The following is a 27,994-nucleotide window of genomic DNA, read 5'->3' as shown; positions in this document are numbered from 1 at the left end:
AGCCTCTGCACACAGTAGATATAACACAGTGAAACCAACACAGAGAGTTGACAGGACGACAAAACAAGACCACCGTCAAAATCTGTCATTGCTGGAGTTGCTACTAATCGTTGAGTTTGAGTGTTGAGTCGTTTTTCCTGCGATGGCGTCCGCTCTGGTCAAGTCGTTGGTAAGAACCACCGTCTCGTGTCGGAGAGGATGAGAAAGCTGCGTTTACCTTAGTTCAAACTCTACCCCTACCTTTTTTCAAAAGAAGGTTTTTCATGCAGGTGTTCTCTCTGAAACACAAGAGAAAGCTTCGTCGTCGTGGTTCGGTCTTAAATGAAAACTGTTGGGTCAAGATTTCCCTTTTTTCCCTTTAACGAACACATTTCTTTCCACTTGCTGTTCTGGGTGTGAAGTGAGCGGCGGGAGCCACGGTGACGAGATGAGAACGTTCTCTCGCTGATTTTGTCAACGTTGACGCCAACAGTTCTGCTCAAGTTGGCTGCAGCTGCTTGAATTAAAGGGAATCCCTGACATAGAAAAACTCCTCTTCATCAGTGGGTTGAATGGGTGGTGGATGGGGCTGTGGTGGCGCGGGACACGTGGCATTAAAGGTCCAGTGTATAACATTAGGAGACAAGGGATTGAATATACTACCTGAAACATGTACTCTAAGTAGACATTCTCCATTGGATTTGACATTTCTAACTGTCAGTCGTTAGGGTTAGGGCTTTAAGGCCCTGGTATACTTTTGCGCACAGTGCGCGTTATTGCATCATCAACACGCAACGCGTAGGCTGCGCGTGCAGCTCTGATTTTGGAACCATGTGCAAAGATCACATTGGCGCATGCGCGAAAATGTACTTCCGCCCCACCAGTAGGTGGAGTATAAGCCCCGCTCACGAAGCAGAAGACGTAGTCGCCGAGGATAGTCATTCGGACCTCGACCTGGCGACCCTCCAACCAGCGGGCACCCCGACTCCCCTGCCCAATGGACCTTTCAGCTATGTAGCGTTGTTCTCTTCTTCTTTGGTAGGAATGCGTCCTATTCCCTGCGTCCAGACTTACCCGATGGGGAAGTGGGTTACTACAGGACCCTGGCGCGCGAATATACCAGTGTCTGCGCGACACGTGCGTTAAAGTATACAACAGGCTTTACGCAGCAGGCCTAGCTTCAGGCCTTGCTTCAGGGGCTGATCTAACAGCAGCTTAAGCAAAAACGCTTTAAAGGAAACGGAAATGATTTGACAATCAGTTGTAAATAAGAGGAGAATGTGGATGTAAAGCGCTGTACAAACTCTTTTTCCTTCTCTGAGAAATAACGAAACGTGCTGTGGCTAAAAGGCTTACGCTAAAATAAACTTCTACCAGAGAAGTTGCTGGGCCATAAGTCGCCCACTCCGTGATATTCCACGGGTGTGGAACTGATGAGCCATTTGTTATCGACAGTTTTGGGTGTTACCACAACTTTGTTAAGAGTCACTCCGTTCACAGATAACGTGAAGGGAAAACCTTCTGTCGCACCAAAAAGTCAGACCCCAACTTACATCAGCACTCGAAAGTAAGGTCTATAAGTTAGCAAATAAGAGTATAATTGCGTCGCACCATGAAAATATTGCAACTTTTTGGAATACAGGAATCGCTTCAAGGGCGATACAAGGGCACTACTTTTTAAACTTGGGCCAAACTGGTCTTTTGTCGACTGAAATAACCTTTGAACCTCAACCATCAAGACAAAGCTACTGAACCAGTTGGCTCTGGTCTCCCATAAGACTCTGAACTACCATTTTTCAGGTTTCAGAACCGGAACTTCACCGACAGCTGTCAATCACACGAGTGTCCACTCATATTTGCCGCCCTGTATCATCGGCTTTCCTGTAAACAGGAGGATAATTCACAAAACTGATAAAACGTTCTACTGAAGAAGAGCTGGAACTAGTGACTGAGACCGTTAACTCTTCTGGAGAAAGGTTAATAAATCAAGTCAGAAGCAGAAGCTAATTTTCCTAATTCAAATGGAGTTCAATATCTTCTTATTTCCTGCTTGACTTCAGGGGGAAATCGAAAGAAAACGTCAATACAGTTTTTAATATACAATTTATGGTGAAGGATAGGATCTACCAAGACAGTTTTTTGGTTTTAAATTTCACAAACTAATTGAGCAGCAAAGCTGCTGTGAGGCAAAGTTTTGATTTTCTTCTCTGCTGAATGGTTTGATTAAATCTCAGCCGCTCCCAGGGTTTTGGTTGGTGAGTAAAGACGAACGCTATAGTAGCACAACTAGAATTCTGTAAAGGTGCCTCCTCCTTCTATTCTATGTACCATGGACATGGAGTGAGCTGCAAAACATCCTTTCACGACTTCTTTAAACACCTTCAAAGGCGTTCCATGAAAGAAACATGTTGTTGTTTTACATATAGCCTTTTTTAGGGGTTCGGATTGAGGAACTTGTTGGTTTTGGCCTTTATATTTCTGCACTTTCTCCGACAATAACTTCCTTTTAGCTTTTATATTCTGTTGTGACCAGGACCCCGTGGAGGAAGAGAGATCTGGAAGATCTTGTATCCCAACTGAACCCACCCATCCATCCATCCATCTTCTACCGCTTAATCCTCCATGAAGGTCGCGCGGGTTCGCTGTGCCAATCTCAGCCGACGAAAGACGGGGTCCCATCTCAGTGACAGTCCATCACAGGGCCACATATAGAGACATATAGAGAGGCACACGAGGGAGAACATGCAAACTCCATGCAGAAAGGCCCTTGTTCCGACCGGGTCACGGACCCAGGTCTTCTTGCTGCTAAGGCAAGAGTATGCCAACCGTGTGGCCCTTCTCAATTGAACCTTTCTGGCTAAATAAAGGATAAATAAAGCTCTAGCACCGTCCGTGTGTCTTTCACACATTTTTAGATGCTGCATGTGACGGGCCCTGAAGCCTTTTAGGCGAGGGTCTTGCTTTCCAAAGGCCCGCCATCCTACCCCGCCTTGTTTCTATTGCAGCCAAAAATGGACAAATCAGCCAGAGCCGATTCTTTCTTTCTGAAGAAGCTTACAACGTAGAGGAACGGCATGCTTTCTGGTGCGCAGAGGCTGGCCGAGGAGTTAGCGTCTCCAGCCTCGCCATTAGATGTCACTAATTCTTACACACTGGACCTTTAATAGTGGCGTCACACGGATGCTGAGGCAGGGGGGCGGGAGGACGGCGTCACACCACGGAGCCCTTGGAGGTGGAGAGGTGGATGGAGTGGATGCGCGTGGCCAGCGTCTTCTCCAGGTCGTGGAGGATGTCAGAGCAGATGCCGGGGCTGGACATGGGGCTCTCGGCGGGCGCCGGCTCGTACAGGAGCTGCTTGAAGCAGTCGAGCTCGATCAGCAGCACCATGTTCTTCAGGAAATAGCCCTCGATGAAAGCCGTCAGCTCCGAGGCACCGAGGAACTGCGTTACAAAGGGAGGAGGACAGTGCAGAGACTGTCAGGGGGGGGGCCTGATTAAAGTCACTTTACATTCACGGTGCACTTTATTTTTCATCAGACAATCACATGACAGCAATTCAACGTATTTAAGCATTTAGACTTAGTCAAGAAGACGTGAAACTAGCTATCTGATTTTCCCATAAACGTCCATTCAAACTATTTTTGCACCTGGTGGCTATTTAATATACTATTACTTCCAGGTCGGCTTCATTGAAACAGGAAGAACTACGTCCATTATAAAAGTTTAGAACCTCTGTTCCCCAGTGAGAGTTCCCATGGAGACGGTTTCTCACCTTGGCGTGTTTGTAGAGGTCCACGCAGGTTTCCGTGGTGATGTTCTTGGAGCAGATGATCTCACAGTGTCTCTGAAGGGCCTCTAGTTGGAAGAATTTGGCTGCAGACAGGAGCTGCAGGGAACAGTAGAGCCGCACGCACACAGAATGAGATTTGGAAGGATTCTACTGGCGCTCAGGCTCGGCGGGATTTAGCAAAGTCTGACTTTACCTCCATGACTTCAGTGTTGCGTATGTGAAGGGATTCAGTGCCTCCACAGTACAGATACTGCATGACCAACTGAAACACAGCAAAGTGCATTTTTTATCCACAATGAAGTTGTTACCAAGATGCTTAGTGACATGAAGTATAGCACATTTAACTCCTTTATGTGACCAATCAAGAAGACTTGGCAAAACCTGATAATATATTCATGTATGCAGATGATCTAGCTATTTGCATTTTTTTTACCAGGTTTTTATGAGTCAGACATTGTCTCCAGGAAACCTCTGTGAATTATTTTGTGAAGCAGGAGTGAGGACTTTTAACAGCTTTACTGCAAAGACCAGATGCATAAATTACCGTCAAACCCCAGGATTAATGCTATATATTACCATTAACATGCATGTGGAAACATTCGTATGATTGTCTTTCATCATATATTATGCATGTTTTCCCTGTTTGTGACTGTGTATGTGTCTTAACACACAATAACATAAAGTTGACCTTTTCTTTGGTGCCTCTTCAAATCAAGAATTTGGATTATATGAATAAATTTGCCTTGAAATCATTAGTTAGATATCAGGTTAACTCCTAAACAAATTAAAGCATTAAAGTAACCTGGTCCTCATGTTTAAATACTGATTCCAGTTCAGAAACTACTGGCTACCTAATCAAATAATCATTGACAAAAAGTAAATTGATAATTTTAGGATATTGTTGGTTTACATAACTGATTGGACTGTCTCTTTGTCCATCCATCATCTATCCATCCATTAATTGTTTACATAACTAATGATCTATCTATCTATCTATCTAGCTAGCTAGCCATGATGGATGTAGCGTAGCTAGCTAGCTACCCTACATCCATCATGGCTAGTTTTTATTGTTTTTCAGTAGCAAATAAAACAACAACATACAAACAACAATAAAACAATAAACAAAGAATCCCCTTACGTGGAATATATTGTACTTGACATGACTGATCTCGATGCAGGTGTTTTCAGCTGCCGGTCGGTTTTGTAGCAGCGACTTGAACCTGGATGAAACAGAGGGAATCATGGGTCATTTTGCAGGTAATCTTTGGTGTGGTGTGTGATATGATGAAGAACAATAACACAACTTTTATTTTTTTTGTGCGTTTTAATGTTTACCTGGGTGACGCTGTGAACAGCAAAACTTTATGTGCATAAAAGGGTTTCCCCTCCACCAGGAACGTGACGTCGGACATCTCCTTGTTGTTCAGGAAGTGAGGGTCTGAGAAATAAGCAAGCACATATGTGAAGGATGCAGGAATATTGACGTCACATGGTCATTCATTACAACAAGAGCAATTAATCACACGAAAAAACAACAATTGACAACTTTTAAAAGACAGGAAATATCAAATTGATATCTGCTCCTTTCAGCTCCTGCTCGAGTGCATCCACCACAGTCCTGACAAATTCATTTTCCGTCAGGGAACAACAACAAACCATTTGTCACTTTCACTTTAAACCGGTACATCCATGAGCCACTAGGTGGTGCTGCAGCACAGTCTGTGATATGTCTGCAGAGGAACATGTGGATGACCTGCTCAGCTTTTTTTCATCCCCATCGGGTCACAAGTGTTACTGAACACAAATGTCACGTCATAAGTCACGTGTGCGTTTGTTTCGGTGAACTGTGGCGATAAAATGTCAGTTTTTAATGTTTTCATTTTTCCAAATTAACACACAGACAAGTGCTTCATTATTAATGTGGTGCCACAAAAATGGGACACTAAACATTGTTTTTATTTCAAAACAATTAAATATAAATGTGTTTTTTTTGTTATTTTATGTGTATAGTTGTGTTTATGTATTTTATTTGTATAAAGTTCCTAGACAACTTTTTTCAATACTTTTTTTTGTTTTGTTTTGGTACAAAATCTTTTGGATTGGATCAAAACTTTTCTCATACTCATTGCTCAGAGAACCGGGGTGAATTCCTTAACCTAAAATGCTCTTTCAACATTAATTTTCATTGAAATTCACATTTCGGAGAACCCATGTTAATTCCTTAACCTAAAGCATAGAGATAGCAAAGCTTCTAGCTTCCCTCCATCAGTCATGGTGTAAACTGCCTCACTCTGTGTCTCCACAGATAAGAATCAAAGGAACGTGTGAAGGCTGACCCCTGAACTCACCAAAGCCGGAGACAAATCAAACTCCCAGCGAAAAACAAGCGTCCCCCTGGGTCTCCGCCGTGACACTGTCACTCCATCATCATCACTCGGCTTCATTTAATACGGAGGGGGAAAACATGGAGAGGAGCTGCCACTATTTTTACCTCGCTCTCTTACCTAAGCGCGAGGTCTGTTTCCTCTTGATCTCCGTCAGTTTGGGGATGGGAAAGGGCCCGTAACACTGCGTGAAAATAACTGACAGCTGCTGGCTTATCACCTCGTTCTGCAGAGAGACAACACAAGAGAGAGAGAGAGAGAGGGGTGGAAACTTTGTTTTTGTGGCCCCGCAAAAATGCTAATGCATGATAATACGGTTTGGAGTGCAACTAAATTTATGCAAATGTGCGTGTTAATGTCACCGCGGCACAAAAACAGAGGGCAGCTTGTGTCCTCGGCCTCACTTTGTCTGCTGTTTGTCTAAAAGCACTCTGTTTACATGCATTTTAAAGTGATAGTATGATTATATGACGAAATGACACGCACTGGATCTTGCTGGCTCCCTGTGCCAAGGACCGGCATAAGGCAGGGGTGCTTGATCACATTAAAAATATAGCTGCCAGTGGGGACACAAGGGAAAAACTTACCTAATAAAATCAATGCCAGCTACAAAAATATGTTTGCCGCTTTATCCTAAAGCCTTTTTGTGACTGGAAACCGACATTCTTCTCCAAGTCCATTGAGAAAATCAGCGATTTAAGTTCACAGTGACACAGGGGCTGCTGCTCGACTGCTGCCTCCTTTGGTAAGATTGTGTTCCTTAAGCAGATCTGATTGAAGGATTTCAAACACAGCAGTCACCAAATAACACATTTGAACTTACTAATGTAGGCAGCAGTGGATCAAGAACTCCTAAAACTGCTGATTTTCTCTATGGACTTTGGTGTGGGAGAATAAAAACTCAGTTTACAGTCACAAAAGGCTGTCAAATAACAGAATAAAGCATTGGAGATATTGTAGAGTTAAGCAGGCATAGATTTTACTGGACCAAACACTGTTTTCCCTTGTGTCCCTGCTGGCAGCATCCTCATACAACCACGCTTAAACCCCCCCCATAATTATCCCTTTAAACGAGAGCCACAATGGTTGACCTTGCTGGTTCGTAGGATCTGGAACATGAGCGGCAGGCCGTGCGTGATCAGCTCCTCCGTGTACTCGTCCTCCTGGATGCAGCTGAAGTCCTTGAGCAGGCCCTGGATGAGTGGCCGGCGGTGCTGGATGAAGCAGGTGCGCAGGGACTCGAGCCAGGTGTGCAGCGTCCAGGGAACGCCTGGGAGGACCAGCACACGGACAGTAAATACACATGCAGCAGAGACGGAAAGAGACAGAGAGAGACAGAGAGGGAGACTCGGAAGTCTGAGTGGCTTCAACGGCGAGAGAATCGACCATGTTTCCATCACATCGTGGTGTTAGTGCGAGTTGAAGTGGAAAGTCATCAGTGGGGGGGAAAATGAAGCCAGCACTTAAATATGATTAAAAGGTCGTCCTTTGAGAAATGATCGGCGAACAATGTGATGAGCACTGAATGACGAGCGCATGACATAAACATAAATATTGACATGACAGTGAGTGGAAATGTCGCCGACATGTTCACTTCTAACATTCGCTGCCATTTTTATGTTTTACATCATCATCATCATCATCGTCATAAATTTTCAGTGCGAACGCAGAAAAGAAACAAAGAAGCAAATTATCAAAGTCACCTTGGCCCGTGCGACATTCTCACACTCATGTTTGGCTAATTTATGACATTTTAAAATTCAGTAGTTGAGATTAAAAAGTGAAACTTCACCTTGGCAAAGGTAATAAAACCATGACAGGAAAGTTACTCTGCTGGAGGTTGTATCAAAACATAAAAATGTAAATATCGGCGGATGAGCTCATTATATGTGTGTTGATTTACATTTTGATTTTGGGCTGATGAAACAAACACAGTATAATAACTTGATTAATTAACCTCTAGGTAGGTTTGAGCCAGACTAACATTTCCCTCTGTTTTCACTGTTTGTGCTTTAGCATTAAGCTAACAAGGAGCCAATTGTAGCACCATATATTATCGTACAATAAAAGCTAAATGTTTTGGTTTCAACATGTTGTTGTAAGATTAAGATGGACAAGTTGCTAATTAGCATACTACTATTTGCTGCACCAGTGGGGAATAGTGGCAAGCAAAGAGTAAGTTAGCGAATAGCCAGGTATAGCTAATCGCTACTTAGCTCATCTGTGAAATCACATTGAATTGAATGGATGACGGACACAAAGACGGCAGAGAATTGCATTTAAACAGTGTGTTTTTCCTTACTGGCACAATGCTAATGCTACGTCTTGTCACTGCTAATGACCCTAAAGTGATCCGCTGCCACTTTATGCCTCCCACTGACAGTTTTTGAATCGTAGGCTACGACGCAAGTTAGCGTGAAAGATAAAATGTATTAGCAGGTTGTAGCACCAACACACACACACAATGTGAAGTAGTCCGCAATTTTTAAAAACTTTCTCACACCATTTAGCTACGAACAGAGAAATCGCGATTGTTGTTATCTTGGTCATCTTCAATCTGGGGCATTAAGCCTTTATGACTATCATGCCTGGATGATTTATTTTGATTTTATGGCTGTTGAATTGTCAAAACATGTACAGGACAGATCGCCAGTCCATAGTTTTTGAATTTTCGGGATATCCCAAACGGTCTAGGAGTTACAGCGATGAGAAGACAACAGGATGGTCACAGAAGGGTTGAACACTAACCCTAACTGGACCTTGGTGAGATTGTTTTGTCACCTGAAATAAATGAATTTAATCGTACCACACCGCCATGTGGGGTCTCATGTTCAGTGAACTGGCAAACGTTGGTTTTGACAACTGACGACCACCTTTGGACCAAACTATTATCACCTCGGATATAAAAAAAAGTCTCCTCTTGCGAGGCGGGTTCGTGGTTGGATGAGTGGGTGGTGTTTGCCGAGGGTGAGTACAGGACGAGACTGGACAGTACTGGACGGGACAGGACAGGCACAGCATGAGCACATCTCCAGGACAGCTGGAGGCACCAGAGAGCGAGGCATGTGTGCCAGTGAAGCATGCATTAGTAAATCTGACCTAAGCTGCGGATGTCTATGGTGATGTCCACATGGCCGTGCTCTGCACTATGGTACATGGCCTCTCTCAGGGCTCTCAGTTTGGCCTTTCCTGTTCGCAGGGTCCCGCTGCTGTTGGCCTGCAGAGCCAAACGCTTCTCGCCCGGGTCCGAGCCCTCGGCCAGGATCTCCTCCAGGGACAGCACGTCTCCCTTCTCCTTCTCCGAGTGGGAGAGCAGCTTCCGAAAGACATTTCTGAAGGGAGAAAAGGTAAAGACAAAGACCCTATAAGTGAAAACGGGCTTGGCACTGGGCTGGTCTGGGGTCGCCGGCGGGAATCACATCAGTGAAGTGGATGTTCCTCGAGTGGTAAAATGCTTCTAAATTAAACCCACATGCACTGATTTCAATCCACATTAAGCCCATTCAGCTCTCCAGCTTTAATGACACTCAAAAATAATCTCCACGCACTTAATGACGCCGAACTGCAGGTTCTGAACCTCTGCCACGGATCCGTGGAGCAATAATGAAAACCCCGAAAGCGATTATCTGGAGCTAGAGTAAAAAAGAAATACTGTAAAATAACATGTTTAATAATTATTTAAGACAGACAGGTGTCACCTTACTGGATGCTACTAGATGCTCGGTGGCCCCCAAGGTCATTTGAGTTTGAGACCCCTGCTTTTGAACCAGGGTTCTCAAACTGTTGTACGTGCACTACCAGTGGTACGTGAGCTTCCTCCGGTGGTACGTGGAGGAAAATCAGAAATACCGCTCTGCTCTATAAACTAAGGTATGTGAATTTTTACCGGAGTGTGTCGGCCTATCACCACTGTATTTTAACGTTGGAGATAATGGTGTTACTTCGAGAGCTCAGTATTTTTGTCAGGTGGTAGCGCACATCTTTCTACCTCAGAAAACGACCACAAATGTCCGAGAAAGAATGGTTTGAAATTAAAACCTCCACACTGTTTATGCCTTGCAGTGGTGTAATAGCTTGAGTGCCTCGACAGCTATACCAGCGGGCACGTAGGCTCCTGGTAGGGTCACACAGAAAAGACAGGTGAAAAACAACTTTGTTGACACTCGGTGACACTGTGCAGCCATCAGGAGGCTACGGGTCTCTGACTCTCCTTCTAAAACCCAGAGAAATGTTGTTGTTGTTGTTGTTGTTGATGACTAAGAAATGAAGGCTAAATTAATACTACGACACTTCGGAGGTTTAGCCTCTTACGAGGTTCTAGAACATAAGGGGTGGAATGGCTCAGTGGTTAAGACCCTACCTTGTGTACCAAAGACATCATGGTCGCAAGTTCGATTCCACCCCTGGCTAATTGTACTTGATTCCATTGTAAGTCGCTTTGGATAAAAGCGTCTGCTAAATGACATGTAATGTAACATCGTAAGAGGCTAAAAGGCATAAAAGTGTGTGAGGATACGTATCAATTATCATTTGTTTTTTTTTGACAGAACTTCTTTTTATATGCTGGCTAAAGTGGACTGCGCTGCTCACTTTCCACTGTACTTAGCTAGAACTGTACGCTAATGTATGGCCAATGAGTCAGCAGAAAAAAAACCCCATGATATTAGCCTGATGCTAACCTTACTGCATATTGGTAATTCAAAGTTTCCGACACGTCAGCATTACTGAATACAGCTTTCACTTATGTGTATTGAATATATAATTTTGTCACGTTTGCGCGATGACTAGCCAAGATAGCAAGCTAATGCTACACAGAGCAGTGCAATTGCAGTTCAAGGATGAAGTTAAAGTTAAACTGAAAGTAACTAGCTAGCTAACTTAAAACATGTCAGACAAACTAGTTGAGGCTATTTTTCAACAATTTAAGGGCTTTTTTTCTTCTGCATCCTGCTTAATTTCGATCCCTCAGCTAAAAGATAAATCAGATATCCATGTTCTCATAATCAGAATTTTTGGCAAACGACTTAAAACTGGTAATTCTGCTGAATTTTTTTTGAAAATCTACATGAATATGATGTTGACAAACCTGAACTGTGACGAGCCACATTTTGTACATTCGCATTCCTTCAGTGTAATTCTTTTGCCCCCTGGCGTTCACTCCCCGCACATACTTTGCTCGGAGCTGCTCGCAACCCCACTGCAGTATCATCATCTTATACCATAATTGACTGCTGTATTAGCGCGGCATTGTGTGACAGACACACACACACACACACACACACACACCTCCACGCTCTCGCAGCGATCAGTGCCCTGAATGTTAATGGACTTTATCTCCCTCAGCCGCAGGGAAAATGATGTCAAACTGGAGTCGTGCGTGTTGTTGAATTACGCCGCTGCCGTTCAACCGGGAAACCAAGATATCTGCATCTCATTGAGTGCGGGGGGATTTATTTTGTGAGAGTGTGTAAATGGATCAATGCTGTGGTAACAGATACGTCTATTGTGTGCGTGTGTGTGTGTGTGTGAGAGAGACCTTTTCTGGCATAAACACTGACCTTGTCAGGAGCCAGTACGGTCCTTATTAAGACAAAGGCCAGGTCCTAATGAGGCAGAACCTCATTTCTGAGGAACTTGTGGTTAAGGGTTTGTTTAAGGCTCTCTGCTGATTATTATTTTCATAATATAATAATCATTAGTATTAGTATTTGTTTGTATTTGTTTCTCAAACCTGGACAAACCAAATATGATTCAGATTGAATGATTTCTTTGTTAATATGGAGCAAAGAAACAGAAAATATTCACGTTTACGAAGCTGAAACATCTGAAAATATTGCAGTTAGTTGACGATTCATTTAGTAATTGGTTAATAATTGATTAATCGAGCTCAGTCCAATTTAGTGTTGCTGTCTGCTGGATAAACTAACAAAAAACACTTTAAATTCAGTATTAATACTTGTTATTTGTGCAATGATACTTCTTCTACCATTTTGTCTTTTTAAAAATGGTCAGCAACAACGTACTGAATCAAAAAAATGACCCTTTTCTTTTCTCCTTCACCTCATTCCTAAGGTGGTTAGGGGTTTGTTAAGTGTGTGTGTGTGTGTGTGTGTGTGATGGATGGAGCCCGTGTCACCTGTGGCCGTGTGCTGCTGCCAGGCTGTAGGAGTTCATGTCGCCCAGCGGGGCGGACGAGATGCCATTTCGACACATGGTCCCGATCATGGGGTCGGCGCCTCTCTCCAACAGCAAACTCACCAACTCAAAGTTTCCTGCAGAGCAGCAACACAGAAAGAAATTTATAATAAATATCAGATGAAAAAGATGAAATACAACAGTTTAGACAGTAACAGGGCTGCAACAACGATTACTTTCATCATGTACTCGTCTTTTGAGTATTTTTTAGATCCATAAAATGTTTTAATGATTTCCTTTGTAAATGTGGAGCAAAGAAAGCAGAACATTTTCACGTTTAAGAAGCTGAAACATCTCAAAATACTGACGATTCATTTAATAATTCACTGATCTGTCTTCGATTTAAGTCCAATGTTGCGTTGGTGTGTCGGAAATGCGAACAAAAAAATCCCCTTTCAATTCAGTATTAATGCTCTTGTTATTTGTACAATTACACTTCTATGACTTTAAATGGTCAGCAACAATGTACAAGATCGTAAAATGACCCTTTTCTCCACAAAAGGCAGAACAGAAACGAACAGAAATTTATGCCAATTTTCACCACTAATGAGACTTCATTGATTTGCTCCATGCGTCGCTTATTTAGGATAATAAAAAAAAAAAATGTGACGGTGAAGTTAAAAACAGACGAGCGACAGTAAATGAATCTGAATAAAAACATATTATCTACTTGGGAATTATTCATTGACTGAAATTAGCTCAGGAATAATGGAATAATAATCGTGGAGTGTTAATGGCGTTCAATGTCTGTCTGTGGCCGTGGGTCTTGATCGCGTTACTGTGGCAACGAGTCCCGCTGTCTTTGAATTCACCTGCAGGGCGTTTCAGAGAACTGCACTCGAGCTGCACGGTCACATGAGAGGCAACATTTCAGAGGCACTGCAGGCCTGAATTAAGCCTCTTTCACACTGGGACTAGTGGGTAAACCAAGGAAAAGCTGTTTTAATACTGCAAGTTTTTCACTGTGCGTCGTCACAAACATGCAGGAAATGTGTCTTAAACTGAGTCTGGTGTAAGAAAAATGTCATTTGGTGCCAATAGATGATTTGACCTGAGTGTTACATACTGTGTCTTTAATTAGTGAGGGTCATATTTGATGGAAACACCTCGTTATGTTCTGGGTTGGCATGAAAAAAACATGGAAAATGGAATCTGTGTTGTGACTGAAGATGTTGGTGGTGTTGGAGGATAAGGGCCAAATTTAAGAAAATTGTTTTTAATCTTTCGAAAATAAAGTCGTAATCTTTTGAGAATAAAGTCGCAATCTTTCAAGAATTAAGTCGTAATCTTTCAAGAATAAAGTCGTAATCTTTCAAGAATAAAGTCGTAATCTTTCAACAATAAAGTCGTAGTCTTTCAACAATAAAGTCGTAATATGAGAATGAAGTCGTAATCTTTCAAGAATAAAGTCGTAATCTTTCAAGAATAAAGTCGTAATATAATGAGAATGAAGTCGTAATCTTTCAAGAATAAAGTCGTAATCCTTCGAGAATAAAGTTGTAATCTTTTGAGAGTAAAGTCGTAATCTTTCAAGAGTAAAGTCGTAATCTTTCGAGAATTAAGTCACAATCTTTTGAGAGTACAGTCGTAATCTTTCAAGAGTAAAGTCGTAATCTCTCAAGAGTAAAGTCGTAATCTTTCGAGAATAAAGTCGTAGTCTTTCAAGAATAAAGTTGTAATCTTTCAAGAATAAAGTCGTAATATTATGAGGATAAATTTGAAATATTATGAGAATGAAGTTGTAATCTTTCAAGAATAAAGTCACAGTCTTTCAAGAATAAAGTCGTAATCTTTCAAGAGTAAAGTCGTAATCTCTCAAGAGTAAAGTTGTAATCTTTCGAGAATAAAGTCGTAGTCTTTCAATAATAAAGTCTTAATCTTTCAAGAGTGAAGTCGTAATCTTTCAAGAGTAAAAGCGTAATCTTTTGAGAATAAAGTCGCAATCTTTTGAGAGTAAAGTCGTAATCTCTCAAGAGTAAAGTCGTAATCTCTCAAGAGTAAAGACGTAATCTTTGGAGAATAAAGTCGTAATATAATGAGTTTGGCCCTCATACTGTCATAACATTGGTTAAATTAGAACGAGTATAAATAAATCCACACTGCCACTGCGTCTCTCACCTGCAGCGGCGGCCAACTGAAGCGGCGTCTCTGTGTAGTTCTCCGCCCCATCCTGCAGGGCGCCCTCTACATTCGCTCTGTTATCCAGCAGCAGCTGCAGAGGAGATGGGAGGATGAGGAGGAGAGAAAGAGCGAGAGGGGGGGAAGAAGAAGGAGAAACCAAATCAAGAGGAGGAAGAAAAACAGACATGGCGTGTTACTTTAAGTCTTGGCATGAGAGAAATATCCTCACGCCACCTCATTTAGAGACAGAGTCTGAGCTCTGGACACTAGAAACGCTCTTTTAGCTGCACGTCATTATTAGTTTTTGTTGTTCTTGAAAAATAAATCTGTGATTTGCTGTTGAAAAATGCAAGTATTGATCGGACGTTGGGCCGCAGTCACCTCGTATATGTATATATATATATATATATATATATATATATATATATACACAGAAAAACGTATGAAAAATTAAAAACGACAGGTAAAAACATTGAGGTTGGCTTCAGTTTGCCTTTGAAAGTGTTCAATCTGCTGCCGCGGGACTGATCTTTAGACTCATGATGAGAACCACGGGACTCCGTGACTCATCCTTTAGACATCTGTAGAGCATACATTATTAAAACATTATTAAAAGAATAGGTTTTTTTTTCTTCTTTTTCTTTTTAGTTGTACTTGCATGAGACACTGACACATAATCAATGCTAACTTGCCGGCGCCAGGAACCTAAAAAATGGATGTTCGCTCTCAGGGAAGAAAAAAAACACCTGCAAGTGGAGACAAACAATGATTCTAGCCACTTAGCAAAAGGCCCACATATTAAAAACTAAACCTGCTTTAGTCTACACTATCAAGAATAATCACTTTATCTCACTATTATGAAGTTAATGTCGTTTTGTGAACCACTTTCTCCCTGCACCAAAGCTCATTAAGAAAATCGGCGATTTTAAATCAGTGGCACACAGGAGCTATTGAGCCCCTTCTGCTTCAACCATTAATTTAAAATATGGTGTTTGGTGAATTCGGGGATTGATGTCCTTTGTTTAGATTCATTACAGTGACACAAACCTCTCAAATAAGGCAGCAGTGGACAAGCAGCTACTGTGTCCCCGTGAGCTAAAAACGCTGATTTTCTCTATGGAGTTTGGTGTGGGAGAATGAGCGGTTTAAAAACTTGAATTTACAGTGAGATAAAGTGGCAAACACATTCTTAAGATGTCATAGAATTAAACAGGTGTTCAGTGAGTGTTTTTAAGTGGCTAAAATCAGTGGTTTTTCCCTTGTTTCCCCATTGGAAGCCAGGCTTTTCAGTGCTTCTGCCTGTGAGTCAGTGTCTCACACAACCACACTTCAAAACACATTATTATAATAATTATTGTTATTATTACTATTATTAAATAATAATAACAATAATATCATCCCCATATTTGGTGAAGGGTTACAGGTCATAAACGTCACTACCTGCACGACAGGGACGTGTCCGTGTAACACGGCGAAAGTGAGTGGCGTCCCCTGGCGCGTTTCAGGATAAACTGAGGGGTGCTTGTTTACTGTGCTTGGCACCTGGGAAGTCATAGGTGGAGTTCAGGGAGGGAGAGAGATATATATATACTGTATATATGTATTTGTACAGCCATTATCATTCATTCAGCTCAGGGTAGGAGGAGGAGCGAGAGGCAGAGAGAGCAGGAAGAGAAGGAGGAGTGTGAGCAGGATGGCGGAGGGCGAGTTTCCTCTATAGAGAAAATAAGCCGGCGCACGTCAACACGAGTCAGTCGGCGTAAATCGGCCCGAGCGGCGACGCCACACTTTGTTTGCGGCTCTGACGCTTTTTATTTCAAGAGAGAATAAAAGTGGCGGGAGACGCAGTGAAAGACGGGGCTGCGGTGCTGACTCACACAGACAAAGAGCCGAGTTCAACACACCGTCTGTGCGTTTTGTTTGCGCTGTGATCTCTGAAAAGGGTTTTGTTTTAAATCACAGACTGAACTGCATACATTATTTGTGGACGTCCCCGGGAGGAGGCCCCCCCCTGTACAAACACTGAGCTCATGATGCTCAACATCAGCGGGACTCTTTAGCGTTTTTGTGTTCCCAGGGATGCATTATTAATCACGTTATAGCGCCGCGGCCTTTTCTGCATAAACCGATTGCATCGCCGGCTGAAATATTAACACTCCAGCGTTTGCTGCGTGACTAAGTGTATTGAATACTGATAGTTCATGTTTTATGAGGCACTGACACAAATTCTGAGCTGACTGAGTCATAGAAACTACCGCTGCCAGCAGAGACTGATTTCATTGAATATACTACGCCAGCTCATGTGTGTACACTTCCTTGAGAACATATTTATTGCTTTGTCTCACTTTTGAACAACGGAAGTTTGCATTGTTCTGCAAAATGCTAACGCTGCTGCACCAAATCCCATAGAGAAAATCAGCACTTTTTACATCATGAAACACAGGAGTCATCAATCCACTGCTGCCCCCGTTAGTGAGTTCAAATGTGGCATTATGTGATTTTTTTCAGATTAACTTATAATTTAAGGCAGTGGTGGACCAGCAGCTACTGTGTCCCTATGTGATAAAAACGCTGATTTTCTCTATGGACTCTGGTGTGCCACAGTGAGCAGTTTAAAGTGAAGCAAAAAATGTACGTTTCAAGTGAGAAAAATATGTCTAATGGCAAGATGAAGTGGAAGTCGTATTCTTAGGATTAAGTACACTTAAGCAAATGTAGATTTTTTTTACCAGGGAAGCCCTTAGTTAAGTGGATAAAATCAGTTTGCCCTTGTGTTCTTGCTAGTAGCCATATTTTCAGTGACAGCCTCTTCATCTCCAGCTTGTTCCAGGGGCAGCGAGTGCTCAACACAGTTAGCGCATGTATGTGTCAGTACCTCATACTAAAACACATTCAATTCCAAAAACATGAACTATTCTGATACAGCTAGGGTCTGTTAGCGTGGCAGAGCTAGCAATAGCGAGCTACAATTTGAAAAACGGTAAGAGAATCAAGCAAAATACACTGAAATTGATTTAAATTGTCATGTTTTAAGGGGAAAAAACTTAGCTAACCCCATTGGCAGATGGGTAAAATGGCTAGACTAACAATCTTTATACTAGCGTGTAAAGCTAGCCAGTTTAAGTCTAAAATGTGCCTCAAAACTACAGTAGATAAAAGGCCCCAAGCTAGTCAGAATTTAAGAAAGAATTGATGTAAACTTCTTTTTCTAGATTAAACTAACTAAGATTATCTAACTTAACTAAGTATACATGAGCAAAAGCAGCTCATAGCACACAAACCATTGTTTTGGCTTATTCCTGGTAATTCCAGGAAGGTTAATATTGTCAAAAATTGATTATTTTTTCCTCAAAACTTGCTTCCCAATATTGTATTTTTCTTTTTAGGCAGGAGAAAAAAACAAGGCCTTTTAGAAACTTTGTTTAAAGTCAACTTTTGCAGTGTAAAGAGGTACAAGTACACACACACACACATGCGCATGCAGACACACACACACGGAAGCATAAAAACTTACTCTTACTTTAAGCACATTTACGACGACGACATAAACTTGTGCAATGAAGTTCATGCGTGGTGGTGGCTTACGCTCAAATAACAGTGATGCAGTATTGATGTGGTATAAAGCAAACTGCAGCTGCAACTGTAATGAAGGAACTGCGTGCGCTGAGGGAACATTAGTGGAATATTACTCCACATCAGCGCAGATACAAACTGTCGTTGCCACAGTGCAAACGATCCTTGTTTATTGTTTATCAGTGCACTTCACGTAATGAGCTGCCAGGAGAACGGGGAGCATGCGGAGAGCAGGTGAGACGGAAGCAAACAAAGATAAAGACGGAAGGGGACGGGAGGGGAGGGAGGGGAGGGAGGAGGTCAACAAAGAAAAAAAGCTGAGTCATCGTTTTCAATGGTAAAACAACACAAATGCAAATTTAACAAATAAAAAACACAGACCCAAATACAAAAATGTGCAGCCAGGGTGACTTTGTCGTGTGTCCGCGTGGCTCTGACAGTCAACACTGACCTCGCTGTTGATGTCGGCGCCGGCGTCGAGCAGCATCTGCACCATGGCCTCGTCGCCGCGGACGCAGGCGTACATGAGGGGGGTCATTCCCTGCAGGAGGGAGGAAGGAAGGAGTTACTGAAGGGAGTCGACGCAGTGTTTGAAGGAGAGAACAAACCTGTACATGAATATCAAAAGTCCCGTGTAAGTATGTTGGTATTTGGTTTGGTTTGGTTTTCCGTAGCCTTACGCTGCGTTCGCGCCAAATGCGGATTTTCGTCATGGTCGGCCCAAAGCCCGTCCACCGGTGTCATCGACTTCGTCTTCTGCTGACCATTTGCCACGCTTATGGACGTAAACGTATCTCAAGCTAGCCTTCGTTAGCGATACCAGTCGATGACATCACTCTACATGGTATTCCGCACACACGATCACCAACGTCATAAGAACTGAACAGTAGAGCGGTTTATACTATTGACACAAGCAGAAGACATTTTGGAATGGCGTTGAGGGGTTTGTGCGGTTGCTCCGACTCTCCGAGTTACGGGGCATTCCGGTTGACATGGAAATCCCGACTTCCGTCTACAACTGGAACGCTCAATTAACTTGCAAAAACAGCGGTGAATAAAGCAAACAAAGAAGAAATGACAAAGTGAGTAGAGATAATTTTTCATATTGCACATTTTTAGCGTGAAAGAATTGAAATAATTTAGGCGTTACCTAATGTTTGTCAACCATTTTCTCTCTTTAAACTAACCGTTCATCTCACCTGCTGAAGGTTATTTTCATACCTCGGGAAAAAAACTATTTGACAATTTATTTGTCATGTATAAATGTGTGGATGTGGAGTTCAGTGCAATCAGCAAAGCCCTTAAGAGACCATTAGCACTTCTATAAGCAGAACACCAACAGCTGTGCTCATTACTTTTACAGGAAACAGAATTGTTTACTGTCCGAGTCTCTCTTCGTGTAATGTTCTTCAGCTCACCGTTCCATCATGAAGAACCTCTGATGTGCCATATGTGCATGTGTATAATTCACTTCCATACCTGCTGTATGAAAACTGCACTAAAAATACACAGCAAATCAATTACAGTCCATTTCCTCCTTATTTACAGCTGTTCAATTTTCTTTTTCTTTTTTTTTTCATCATAAAGCTGATTTAAAATAGCCACGTTTCTCCATGGAGACCGACAGCAAACATCTTCTATCTTCTATCACATGTCGACATATGGATCTGGAGCCTGAAATCCACACACACGTGAATCCATGAGCTGCAAGTTTGACCTACTTATCAGCTGGGGGTGATAAACGAATTAGTTTTGAATTCTTTGGCTTGTTCGACTCAGCACAACCTTCCACCGCTTCATATTTATCGCTGTACCTCAGCGCCATGTGTCTGCAGATGTACAGAGGTTACCAAGAGTGTTGAATCCCTAACTTTTTTTGGTCAATATCATAGTCCAAGTTTCCCCTTAGCGAGAACTGATCGGACTACCCGATTGAACCAGTGCTTGACCGGGAAGTTAGTCTCAAGATGGATATTCCACACACTGACTCTTTCAGATCTGCTTCTCTTCAAACTATCTTCTACGTGATCTTCACGAGCCAAACTGACACGAGAGACTTTAAGGGTGCGTTCAGCACCAGACTCGTTTAGCACGGTTAAATTGGAACTGTTTGTTAAGAACCAAACCCTATTACCGTACCTTTTTAGGGAGGGAATAGGGAAGGTTGCCAAAGAATGGAACGGTTGGGGCTGGTTTTTGTGATACTAGTCCTTATGTACTGTACTGCACCAAACTGAACCAATCTGCACCTGTCACTGGAAGCATAGTATCAACGGCCACAGCCTCACTGTTCTCATCTGCATCCACGGGTGAGGAGAAGGAAGAACTCGAAGGAGAGCCGCTGATAGACCCATCACCCAAAAGTGGCATGGTGGCATTGTCAATTTTGGTCGTATAATGATAATAAAGATAATTTCCATAAGGGCGTGGGCTACACCTGCGCCTCAGGACCTTCCTGAAGCAGCAGCGAGTGGGCTACGTGATCAAATGTCCATCAACGAAGCAAATTATTAGGTGTGAAGTTGACAGTTTTAATCATGTTCAGTGCGAACACTCAGTGAGTCAATGAGCTTCTATAAAAAAAGTCTTTTCTGGGCCATTGTTCTTCAACAAAGGCCGTTCTTACGGCTCACTAGTATCACACCACGGCACTTAATGTTGACGACTGACTTCCCCGCGCGGTGATTCATTCTTAAACGTTTTCCCGGACACTGAGTGTGGTCGACAATAACGGCGAGTTCAGACGCCTCTCAGCCACAGTGACACACAGCAGATTTGACTTTATTGCGACTTTAATGCCGTCTGGTCCCTTTTCAGGGAAATAAAGCCCGTCAGTCACCAGGGCTTGTTATTTATGTGGTGGGAAAGTGTCAGTCTATAAAATGTGATGTAGCGATAAGGACCTGTAAAATACCTGGAATCTAAATCAATGATCTGACTGAACGTGGAAGGAATTAACCTTCCTTCAGAAAACAGGAATGACTGAGCTTCGTGCAAACAAAAAGTTTATACATTGAGTATTTACTTTATTTACTTACATCATCTCCCTGCTAATAGGTTCTTATTTGAACTCAACCAGATCTCCGAGTACGGGAAATCTGATTGCACTATTTGCCTCCACTTAGCAGCTCCTGGAATAAGCAATAAGCAATAAGACTGGGATTTAAGAAATTCCCAAATGACATTACAATTTCTAGGCAGTAATGCTGCCATATCGACCCGGCGCTTAAAGCAAACCCATCCAACTCCGTCAAGGAGCGTTGTTTAAGAAGCCGAGGAGGTTTTGGGTTGCGTTGAGCCAAGTGTGACATTTCCGAGTGACGTTATTCAAACCCTTGCACTAAAAAAAACACTGTTTTAGCTTACTGTTTTGCTGGCGACACATTTTTACCGGCAATGCTACTCAGAATAAAGAGCTGTTTACAGTTGTCACGCATAATTCTTAGCGACTGTATTGTTGTTGGTCTTGCAACTTTGCTGTGTCAAGCAAAACTATCAGACCTGACTGTGACTGAGGGAGTGTCTATGTTTATACAGCAGCAGCGCCAGAGTGGGCGGAGACAAGAAGCGTTTATTCAGTGAGGTTTTGCTTAAAATCTTGAAATCTTGCTTAAATGAGATCACTAGTGGATTTTTATTATCTGGATTCACCGGGGGGAACATGTAAGTGAACTAGGATACGTTGCCAGGTAATGTGTGCAAGAAACTCCAGCACTCTGCACTGTGCCTCTGTAGATAGTCACGTGGTCGTGTGTGAAACAGTGACTGAGTGAGTGAGTGAGTGAATGCCAGACCTGTTCGCTCATGCTGTTAATGCCATCAGGCCCCAGCAGGTTCACCGCCTGCTTGACCAGGTCCGTGCGTCCGCAGTTGAGCATCCTGAAGCCCAGATCCTGCAGGAACTTGGCCTCTGTGGAGGCCGCGTCCAGTTTCCTGGTGGCACAGAAACAATCCTCTGCTCTGCATGAGGGAACACACACACACACACATTCCACGGTGAGCTGAGCTCAGAGATCTGTGAATAAACATCTCCACAGCACCACCTTTACTCCTTTTTTATTCGAAAATGAAAAGTAACCACACATCTTTGCTTCACCTGCCTCCTTAAGCAGCTTTTCACCAGACATAAATCTCATTAATATACAGTCTATGATTATTATTTCTCAGTGACGTCTCCCAGAGAGCCTGCTAATCCACACCACGCCGTCAAAGCTCAGGTTTCCACGGAGTCACAGAGGAAACCGTATACCTGATGTTTGCCCTTTGTTTCTTTTTTGCATGTTTTGTTTTTGTATGGAAAACAAAATAATTAAAAATGGTGACCTCGTTTTCTAACAGTTTGACGAATGAAGTCACTAAACCCACACATATGACATTCATAGAGTCATGCTAGTTTTGTTTTAATGAATAAACAAGTGTATTTATATTAATACATAATATGTTGAATATTTTAGTTTAACTTAGGAGTTGGATTATTAATTGAATAGTTGGGTCAGCCCTTCATTTTATTTTAAAAATCACTTTCAGGGACACATTAATATGAAGAAATTACGATTTTATTTCATTTTTTTACAGTGCAAATTCTCTAGAAAATTTGAGGTGAGGATGTTTACAATGGATGTTTTCAGTTTCAATTTAAGATGAGATAATCCTCTCATAAATAAGGTTTAATCAAAATTACAGCTTTCAATTTGTGTATTTCACAATCTGCTATTAGTGCGATGGTGATTCACCGTTAGCCATTCTTTAATCTTTGTGTTACTGCCCTCTAGATATTGTTGTAAAAACACATTTTTTAAGATAATTAAGAAAAGATAAAAGTAGAAAATTGTACATTTTTCAGGAACTTGAACTCAAACTCAGATGGAGCGACGCCACTGCAGTAATGGCGCCCTGTCTACTTCCTGGTCTTTGCTAAAATTTGTCAAGTAAACAACGTAATGGCATAAGATATATATTCTTACTTTATTTGTCGTGGTTCACAGTCCACGCCGGGGAGCAGGAGCCTGGCGGCCTGCCTGACGTCGTCGCTGTCCACGGAGAAGCTTCGCCGATGCTCAGTGTGGGCGACCGCCACGCGGATCCACTCCATCAGCGGCGGCAGTACGAGGAACGGCCTGCGGAGGGGGGAAAACAGACGTGTTGGGAATTTGTGTTCGCTAAATCCAGGCGTTTGAGACATCACTGTTGGTTTCCAATTTAGAACAATGTCAGGACTTCTGGAAGGGACAGGGAAGGAAAAACACACTGAATACTGACAAAAAAAGTCATTTTGCGATCTTTGTAAACCTTTTTGAGATCTCTCACAACTTACTGCAAGGAAAAACTAAACATGTGGATGAGTTTATTTTGATATTGACCTCAAATATTAAGTGAGGTTGACAAGAAATTTCAAGTGTTAACACATCATATAACTCCAAATAAGGAATCCACAGGAAGGCCTGTGACGACGCTCGCTAATATAACAAGAACATAAAAATGATGACCCTACGGAAAGAGACAGAAATTCAATGAATATAAACTGGTAAAACAAGTTTGTGTCAGTGCTAGTATTCATTTTTGAACAGTCAATCCCCAGTTAACTCTCCCGCCTCTACCAAGCTAACGTAGCATAAGCGCTACGTTAGCTGAACTTTTCAGCCCGGATTTATTATTAATGTGAGAGAACATACATGTACATACATGTTCTGTTCTAACTGTGGTGAACATGTTAGCAACACACAGGCTTTTTTTCCCTCTTCTCTCTCAAGCTAACAATAACACTCCAGCAGCAACGATAGCATACTTTATTTCCCGGAATTCCTCACTTAAGTATTGTATTTTACTGCAAATGTACAACAATGTCATATCAAATATTGTAGTATTTTCCCATATAAATGCTGTATTTTACTCTAACTTCACATTAATTACTGTGATTGGTCACTATTTTCCTGTGTAAATACTATATTTAACTCTTCAAAAAGAGGATATTCCTGTAACAGCCGGTCATTTCAGAAGTAAACACAAAAAATATCACATTTACGGTCTGTGATATGACAATGTTGTTGTTTATTGTGAAATTTATACTTAAATACTGGACATATTTGACATTTCTATCACCATATTGTTGCTGTACAGTCATATATTGTAGACTGCATTTTAGAGTAGAGTATAATATCTGTGTTCTTAAAAGAATGAATGACCCATAGATATTAAAATTTGTTGTCTGTACTTTGTCAGATTTTGACGTTAATGGGACTAAGCGGGAAGAATGAAAGAACGCGTGACTTCGAGAAGGTTTCTCAAAACCGAAGTTTTGTCATCTTGCTCTTATCGTAAAAAAAAAAAAAAATACCTGCCTGGGATTCTTTTTTTCTTCTTTTTTTCCCAGCAGTGATAACTCTGTCTGCCTCAGCGGAGCTTTACTGCTGATTAGTGTGAGATGTGAGACTTTGTAATCCGATCCTCCAAGGATGCAATAAGCCGCGGCACAGAAGCACAGTGGGACGACCAAGTCATAACGCGGTTGCAGGATGACAGATACGACGCAGTCCCTCGAGTAAACACTGTAGCTACTGTAGATGATGGTTTTAAGCCTCCTTTGTTTTAAATGTCACTACCGTAAAGATAAAATAATGATTATCTGGACACGTAAACACGCAAATCTGATAATTATCGTCTTAACGACAATTAACATTAACGACATAAAAATCAAGGTTCTTCCTGGACATTTCAGACACTGTTACAAGTATTGTTTGGACTCCCTGCACTCTTAACAACATACAGTATGCACTTATTGTACAGGAAACAAATTACACTCAATTTAGGAGTCTCTCTGACTCAGCCCATTCCACTTTGGACGGTAATAAAACCGACTATTGTCCGCGAAGGCTTTTAAAAGCCAGAAGTAGCCTCGGACGCACAATAGAAACCCCGAAGACATAAAATTAAATGGTCTAATTTCATGTTATTGTCGTATAATTATATTACAAATCCATCAGCGAGGTTTCGTCTGTGGAGCTCTTCTCCCTCGTGACCCTCAAGGAAAGATCATTTCTGAATAAAACAAAATAAAACAAAACAAATAATTGTCCATTTGGGACCGTGGTGTTTACCGTGTCTGCAGTCAGTAAAGGCTCACAACAACATTTTCCAGCTAATCTTGAGTTGGTGAACCACTCACTCTCCCGCACCAAAGTCCATTGTTGTTCTTGCAGGTGACCGTATTTCTATCCAAGCTTTTTACCACCTTCTCACTCCACTCACTGACCACAAGCCATTTCTCCCGGCTATCGTATGTTTTGGTTGTGTTTACCCACAATGCCCTGCGCTGTAGTCCGCTTCCTGCATTTAGTTTGTTTCACAAATGAACGAGGGTTTGATTAAGAAGGACTGGTGTGGATGCACCCACAAAGGTTTCATGTATGTTTGTTTAAGTGTATAATCCCTTTAAAATAAGCCTTCTACGGCAGCCTGAATGGACAAACCAACCATGGCTTGCACTTTTGCTTTCTCAAGCGGAAAGCTTACTACTCAAATGAAGACAAATGATGTCCCTTCTGGTTTGTGAAGGCCACCATAGTTCCTTGATGAGCTTGCTAGACATCACTAATTCTTAAACACTGGACCTTTGACGCACTTCTCACATCCATCTAAACTGTATGATGTGAATCAATTGACTTTATCATGACACTCATCATTATGTCTTCGGCAGTTGATTCCTCTTCAGTGATTCTCCACCTGAAACATCCTTCACCCGCTTTGTTATTCAAGCCCTTCCCACCCGACTTCAACCTTGCAGCTGAATGCTAAATAGAGTGTTTTCTCTCTCGGGGACCTGAGAGCGTGCTGACACGCCACTCCGCCTGACGTTCCTCTCTTACTCCCCTGAGTCTCCTGGATGGAGTTTTATCTCCTTGGAGCCGAAGAGAAAAAAAAAAAGAAAAGATGTTGGAGGATCTGTCCATCTGTCCGTCCAAGTGAAGTCCCCCTGGTTTCCATCAATCCGCTCAGTGTCCGAGTGTCAGTGATGACCGAGCCCACACAGTAATGCTTGTTCTTGCTCTCAGAGACAGCAAATGTGGGCGAGGGACATTTTGGGAGATTGGATTATTTTTCCACACAAACAAATCTCAGAGACAGAAAGCAGGTTATTTTTTTGAGACATCGCTCAATGAGTTGACCTGAAGATGCTGAGATCTTTGTTGGGAGTTAGGATTTAGAAAAGAGCATGTTTGAGGGACAGATGAAGTCAGAGAGTCAAGGTTGAGATGGTATGGTCGCGTGCAGAGGAGGGATTGTGATTATTGGATTGTTGGACAAAGGATGTTGAAGATGGAGCTGAAGACCACAGAGAAGGTTAATGGCTGTTGTGAAGAAGGACATGAAGAGAGAGAGAAACAAGAGGGGAGGAAGACGATCCGCGGTGGAAAAGATGAGTGCATGAAAGCAGAACACTCCAGGAAAACAATTATTTTGCTGCCAAAGCCGTCATCATCATTACATCATGACAGGATGGCGTGGTTGGACTCACCTTTCAGTTTGTAGGGTAACTTTGGAGGGTTCCACGTTGGGGTTTTCCCACTCCATCTGCGGGCAGTGCATGAAGTAACACAGCGTGTACAGCGCCTCGGGCTCCCAGTGCACCGTGCTGCTGGTTTTCTGGTGGACCGGAGTGCCGTTGCTGGGGTTTTTGATGTGCAGCGGCTGCAGGTGGTGCATGGCCCGCGACACCAAGTCACCTGGAAGATATTTTTTCACACATGAGTTGCATGGTGGATTTTTTTTGTGAAAGATGGAGGGAGAGGCATAAACATTGTGTACTAAAACGAGAGAAAGAGCTTCGGCATTACTCTCAAACCCATCTCTCACACCTCTTCTCGCCTTTGACTTGGAGCACTTATGTGATGATGTAAAGACTCATTCAATCATTCACACAAGGTCTGAATCACATCATCCAGCCACACAGTGCTCTCTGAGTAGGAATTTCCCTCCTGTGCCCATTTAGGCACAATGAATCGCACACAGCATGAGCATCTATCTTCATTCTTTGTCATTAGCACATTTTAGTCACCTAATGGCTCACAGGGAATCGACCATACCTGCGTCAGAGAGCAATGAGCGTTAAAAGCATCACTGTAGCCATAGTACGATCTTTGCATTTGTTTGTATGAAAAAAAAAAAAATTTACACAGACATTCAGATTCGTCTGAGGATCATTTTCAAGGTTTGTAAAGCTGAAAAAAACAACTTTTTGACTTAAATGTCAAGTGTTTGACATTTAGAAGGATCTACTGGCATAAATCTAATGTACTGCCCATGTTTTTGTAAGTGTATAATTACTTTAAAATACAAAAATGTTCTGGTTTTCTTCTTTAGAATCAGACGTTAGTGTGCGCTACAGCGCTTTACCGTGCGCTACAGCACGTTACTGTGCGCTACAACGCGGTAGCGTGCGCTACAGCACTTTACCGTGCGCCACAGCACGTTACTGTGCGCTACAACATGTTAGCGCGCACTACAGCACATTACTGTGCCTTACAGCACGCTATTGTGCGCTACAGCGCGTTACTGTGCGCTACAACACGTTAGCGTGCGTTACACCACATGTTACTGTGTGCTACAACACGTTAGCGTGCATTACAGCACGTTACTGTGTGCTACAACACGTTAGCGTGCCTTACAGCGTGTTATTTTGCATTACAGCGCGTTATTAATGTACCGTCATACAGTTTGGTCTTCTCCTGCACCTACAGTATTATCGCAAAAAACTAATGATGGAAAGTTGAGGGAATCATTCAGGTGTGTTGGAGCAGGGAAATTTCTAAAACATGGACAGGATAGAGGTCCCCGAGGACCAGGAGTGGGGAAACAGAATGTTCTAGAATGTTCTAAAATAATGTTCCTTTCACTTTGTGTTTTTCTCGTATATACTTTTCTTGCTGTGATGACAAAAATGTTGTTTGAGTTGTGA

At 42.3% G+C, this 27,994-nt stretch overlaps 1 protein-coding gene across 4 annotated transcripts in view; it reads right to left on the bottom strand.

The window, feature by feature from the left end:
• Positions 1 to 2,805: 2,805 nt before the first annotated feature.
• The window catches only part of LOC122767214 (ankyrin repeat and BTB/POZ domain-containing protein BTBD11-A), a 155,286-nt gene continuing 130,097 nt past the window's right edge, over positions 2,806 to 27,994 (bottom strand). Inside the window, exons 3-17 of one of the 4 annotated variants that reach the window (XM_044022627.1) lie at positions 26,555 to 26,762; positions 23,007 to 23,159; positions 21,837 to 22,002; positions 18,494 to 18,583; positions 15,910 to 16,011; positions 14,467 to 14,560; positions 12,290 to 12,425; positions 9,253 to 9,485; positions 7,245 to 7,423; positions 6,274 to 6,379; positions 5,105 to 5,207; positions 4,908 to 4,989; positions 3,963 to 4,031; positions 3,752 to 3,865; positions 2,806 to 3,453 (exon numbers count right to left, since the gene is read on the bottom strand). In XM_044022627.1, coding sequence (XP_043878562.1) covers positions 3,190 to 3,453; positions 3,752 to 3,865; positions 3,963 to 4,031; positions 4,908 to 4,989; positions 5,105 to 5,207; positions 6,274 to 6,379; positions 7,245 to 7,423; positions 9,253 to 9,485; positions 12,290 to 12,425; positions 14,467 to 14,560; positions 15,910 to 16,011; positions 18,494 to 18,583; positions 21,837 to 22,002; positions 23,007 to 23,159; positions 26,555 to 26,762 — 2,099 coding nt within the window. In that variant the 3' untranslated portion in view covers positions 2,806 to 3,189. The remainder of the gene's footprint in view (positions 3,454 to 3,751; positions 3,866 to 3,962; positions 4,032 to 4,907; positions 4,990 to 5,104; positions 5,208 to 6,273; positions 6,380 to 7,244; positions 7,424 to 9,252; positions 9,486 to 12,289; positions 12,426 to 14,466; positions 14,561 to 15,909; positions 16,012 to 18,493; positions 18,584 to 21,836; positions 22,003 to 23,006; positions 23,160 to 26,554; positions 26,763 to 27,994) is intronic. The other 3 variants (XM_044022628.1, XM_044022625.1, XM_044022626.1) reach the window with 3 other exon arrangements.

This window comes from Solea senegalensis, linkage group LG3 (assembly GCF_019176455.1).
Source record: "Solea senegalensis isolate Sse05_10M linkage group LG3, IFAPA_SoseM_1, whole genome shotgun sequence".
NCBI classification, from domain to species: domain Eukaryota; kingdom Metazoa; phylum Chordata; class Actinopteri; order Pleuronectiformes; family Soleidae; genus Solea; species Solea senegalensis.
Note: the sequence above shows the minus strand (reverse complement) of the source record. Positions and strands in the feature narration are given on the sequence as shown.